General features: G+C 38.1%; 1 protein-coding gene across 1 annotated transcript in view; it reads left to right on the top strand.

Moving 5' to 3' along the window:
• LOC102385954 (protein eyes shut homolog) overlaps nucleotides 1-5,168 on the top strand; it is a gene marked incomplete at its 3' end in the record, with an annotated part of 147,677 nt that overhangs the window by 14,915 nt on the left and 127,594 nt on the right. The window contains exon 3 of the mRNA XM_014523622.1: nucleotides 3,096-3,217. Within this exon, the coding sequence (XP_014379108.1) occupies nucleotides 3,096-3,217 (122 nt within the window). The remainder of the gene's footprint in view (nucleotides 1-3,095; nucleotides 3,218-5,168) is intronic.

Genomic DNA, 5,168 nt, shown 5'->3' with positions numbered 1-5,168 from the left:
AAAGGGGTGGTGAGATCAGAGGGTCTACAGGGAGGGTTGTCTGTCTGGAGGTTGAGGGGACAAAGGGATAAAAAGCCAAACCAGAGTTGGGGGAGGGAAGTGCAGGAAGAATATAACTCCAGGGCTGGGGTAAGCAGCTGACCTTTCCCAGCCCTGGGGCTGTGCACTGAATGTGTGCAGACATTCAATAGATCAGGCTTACCTGTTCCCAGTCTGAGTTGGTTCACCTGTGTGTGTGAACTAATTTAGATCGGGCCTGCCCTTTATGGCCCACTTTAAACCCCTAAATATTGGTACAGATGCCACATTTAGTTCAGCCTAACAAAAATGCCCATCTAGATGTCACAACTAATGTGTCAATCAATGTGGCAACTAAACTCTCACTAGGAGGGTAGTAAAATACTGGAACAGATTACCCAGAGAAGTGGTGGAAGCTCCATCCTTGAGTGGTTTCAAAACCTGGTTAGACAAAACTTTGGCTGGGATGATCTAGTTGGGAGCAGAGGGTTGGACTGGATGACCTCCTGAGGTCCCTTCCAACACTAAATTTCTATGGTTCTATGATCTGTATGTACACATAGATGACAACCTACTTCACTGGATTCAGAATAGAGTGATCTTTTGATGAGCGAAGCTCAATAGCACTGACACCATCCTTCTTACTGCTTGCTTGTATAGAGGACAAAGATAAAGACCAGTGGAGCAGTTCAGTCCACACCACTTCTGAACTCTGCTTTGTACTGTTATCTATATATCTACTACCTAGCTGAATCATATGAATACCATAGATTTCAATACTGGAATACAACAGATTGACTTAATTTCCTTCTTTAACAGTTTCAACTTACTAAATATCAGTAATAACAAACAATGATCATTATCTATTTCTTTTCAAAAGCAATAGAAACTTCTTTCCAAACAACGTGTTAACACATCAGCATGGATTTATGTATAATTTAGATTTGTCTTGATTATAAATATAGCTTATGTAAAATCTGTATTTTGTGCAAGTCGCAAGAAACCTGAGCAGTGTGTGTATCTGTGTTATATTAAACTTCTGGAATATAATAATATTGAGCCAGATCTGCAGATGGTATAAATCAGCTCTGCTGACTTGAGAGTATTTGTGCAAATTTATACCGGTTGAGAATCTAATTGAGAATGTCTACACACATAATTGCATAAAACTTTCTCTCTCTTTTTGAGTTTATGAAACAATTTTAAGTTTTAAAAAGTTTTATGCATCCCATGTATTTAGATATGGGAGTGAGCTAATTGACTTCACATTTTATTTAGCATACTAATTTAACTCCTAGCCTATTTTCATTTGTGTTTTATTTACTGCATATTGGATCAGTCAGATTTATAAACATGAACTCGGATGAGATACAGAATGGAAGTAAAGTTTCTCATACTAACAAAGTGCCAATTCTTCTCTGGTTATCTTGTCTTTTTGTAATGCCTTTGGGCTTGACTTGTACTCCTCAGTGGTCTCAGTTCCACCATCCTGTGTACAAAATCATGACTGTGGAAACCCAGGAGTCAGAGAAAGCTAAACATTTCCTAGCAGATGAAAAATGCTGTTGCCACAAAGGACCCAAAGCATTTAATGAGAGTAATAGCAGCTACATGTACAGAGACAGAGTGACAGCATAGATTACATGGTAAGGCTTAGAGATAATGAAGAAACCAGGGACCTATTTGAGGTTATAATAAATCCAGGCCTGTAAGAACTGCAATTACTGCTGTCACTGGTTCCTTGTATAGATGTAGCACTCCAAAGATACTGCTCTCTTTACATTATTAATGATGAAAAAGAAGAAGGATTCTGAACATTAGCTTGTGAAGATTACAGTGCAATATGAAACTGCATCAGAAGTGAAATTCCAACGCTTCGGCAAGTTTTACAGAAGTTGCTTTTTTCACCATTTAAAGTGCCTTATTGTTGTGACATAACAGAAGTGCGCAGCTTTATAGCACTTTAAAAATGGGTACAGCACTTTAAGTTAACCCTTGTTAAATGAGATATTAAGTTTAAAGTGCTGTATTTTACAGCACTTTCGCAAACTACATCTACAGCACTTTAAATAAATTTTGTACACTGGTCACGTTTCTGACAATTTTGCCAGTATCCCATGGGCTTTAGCAGGTGCTGCCCAGCCCTGTGGCAGACATGGAACCCATTACCCGCTAAGAAGGATGAAAGGGACATGCCACAGATGAAAGGTTTGCATACGTGCACACACATGCATGCATGTGCACACATGTATGTGCGCGCACACACACACACACACACACACACACACCCTGAGGCCATGTGTGGTTGGGGAGGGGGGGACCAGATGCTTGGGTGCCCCATGTGTGGGGCATGTGCGCGCGCACACGTTGAAAGTCTGCATTGCTGGGGACCAGATACTTGGAGCCAAGCTGTCAGTGTGGGTGAGATCTGCCTTCTCTACTGGTCTGCTGGTGTCTGCAGTTTGTTGTAGCCTCAGGAGGCTGTGGAGTGCCCCTGCCTCCTACTGTAGAAAGTGCAGGGAGGATCAGAGGCCTCCTTATCAAACACTGCACTTTTGTCGTGTTTAAGAGCACTGTCACTCTTGAGTGCCATAAAAAGTGCTCTAAATTACAGCACTATAAAATGTCCATGGAGCACTTCTATACATAGTGTTTTAGTGTGAGGTAGTCCTCACTTAAAACAAAACAAAAACCAAAACACTTCATATATTTACTTGAATTCAGTTTTTAGGTAAAAATACCCAATATTCTCATAGATGGACTTACCCATCATGCTTATGATGGGTGGATATTATCCCTTTGCCTATTTCTGAAAAAAAACATATAATTTAGATGATTTCTTAAATTTCAAAATATAAAAAAATAAGATAATATACACTACAAGACAACTGATTTCAAAAGTGTTGGCTATGTTTTTCCACACTTATGTAGCATTGTACTTTTTAAAGTCAGTCCAAAATACCATTCAGGAATTGTCTATGATGGTTATAACATTGCTTGAGAAATGTTATTGTAAATGTATAGCTAAAACCCTAAATGAGCATCACAGTGCTGAAATACTTTGTTTGTAATTGCAGTTGTTGACAGCTTCTATTGTTTATGCAATCCTGGATATGCAGGGCCAAAGTGTGACCAGGACATCAATGACTGTATTATCAATGCTTGTGACCACAATTCTACATGCATGGATCTACATCTGGTTAGTACACAATTCAAAAGTTGTTATACTTGCTTAGATATATTTGTTGAATAGGTGAGGCTGTGTTATAACATTTGAATCCACATTAATCTGTGCACTTAGACAAGAGTTTTATAATTAAGATTTCCACAGATAAGTTTTTATTTTTGATAATATTGGCAAGGAATGAAGAAGAATGGTTTTAGTTTTTAAAAGCAGTCACTGATTTAATTGTTTGTGTGTGTGTGTGTGTGTGTGGTACACACACACACACACACACACACACACACACACACACACACACACACACATCAGTTTAGGATGTGACACATGGAGAGATGGAGTAGCTACACTACCAGAAAAACGTCTTCACCAGTGCATGGTGCATATCCATTAGGGACCTCTGCTAGCACAGGTATGCTAGCACCACCACAGCAGCAGAAGCCCCTATATAATAACTTTTATGCAGACATTTGGGAGAGTATTTGAAAAAGGGGAAGTGAATTATAAATTCTTTATAATATAATGAATAACTGGTTACTTCTTAGGATTATATGAATGTGCATCATTTGGTTCCATGGTACCACAAAGGTGGAGGTGAAGGAAATTTAGAAACCTGACACCGTCCCTCTTTCAAACACTTTCCTGATTGTCTGTAGAAATGTTATTTAGGTGGTTTTGCTGCTATGGTGGTGCTAGCATATCTGTGCCAGCTGATTTCCTAATGGAAATGCATCATGTACTGGAGGAATTTTTCTGCTAGTGTAGTTACACCATCTCTCCACATGTCACAAAGTAAACTGACTAAAATCCTTTTTTAGCATATCAGGGTTTTGTTTGCATAGCTTCTTCATCAAGGAAGAGGTAGTCTGTTCAGAATTTGAATGTATATAGCTCTGTCAGCAAAACTTTGTTGTGCAAACAAGATTTTGGAAATTCTGGTTTTCAAGTACCAGTTGGTCACTGGAGTACCACCCATCACTGTTTCCTTAATCTGAAGGTGAAATTTAAGAGTACAACGAGTTAACGCCAAAAGCTGGGAAAAGGAAAAGGCTCCTTCTGTAAATAATATACATCCTAGAATCTGTTCTTAGATCCTTCATAAGCTTCCTTTATTTACAATGAATCAGGTAGGAGCTGATTCTGATGACACAAGTCAATGGAAATTTTGCCATTTACTTAAATAGGAGCAGCACTGTTATATTATTCTCCCTATCGCTCAGGTTCTTCGTCTGTAAAAGTGTGATAACACTTAGCTGTCTAAGGGGGTTTTTAGTTACTTTTAAAGTATATTTGATATTCCTGAATGAAAAAGGCTTGAAGGGGAATACACTAAGTATAGACTTTTTGTTGTTTACTGATGCTGATGATGCTACAGATGCAATGTTTGAACTAGAACTCATCAATACACTTTTAAATCCTTCTGCTTTTTCATATATTAGTAAAACTAGAATATGTAAACAGCTCTGCAAAATGTTTCCTAAGCATAACATTCACAGTTTACATTTTCTTAAAACTTAATGCGTTATTTGTTGGAGATTTTCTGCCTCTTGAGAATTGCCTAGATGTGGATAATGACCTCATTGATAATGCCTGATCACAAAAATGTTGGGCATTAACCCTTACCCTTGTCTGAAAATGCTTATTTAGTAGCTTTATTTTACTGTTGAGTAGGCCAGGTGAACTCAATGGGATTTGTCACATGCATAAAGTGAAGCATAGATCAGGGCTTAATTCATTATTAAGAATTGTTAATATAATTTTTAAAATATGCATGCTTCTACTTAGGAAGTGCCCCCTATTCTCTGCCATCAACTCAACCCCTCAATATTAAATTTAAAATAACAGGCAAACAAACGAATAAAACAAAACAGAAAAAGAAGACTCCAATTAAAAAAAAAAAAGGTTGCGGGGGGCGGGATAACTACAATACTCTGAGAAAATGTATTCTTTCTGTTTAGGCTTTTCTCTT

The sequence above is a fragment of the Alligator sinensis genome, unplaced genomic scaffold (genome assembly GCF_000455745.1).
Source record: "Alligator sinensis unplaced genomic scaffold, ASM45574v1 scaffold960_1, whole genome shotgun sequence".
In the NCBI taxonomy this organism is placed as follows: Eukaryota; Metazoa; Chordata; order Crocodylia; family Alligatoridae; genus Alligator; species Alligator sinensis.
Note: the sequence above shows the minus strand (reverse complement) of the source record. Positions and strands in the feature narration are given on the sequence as shown.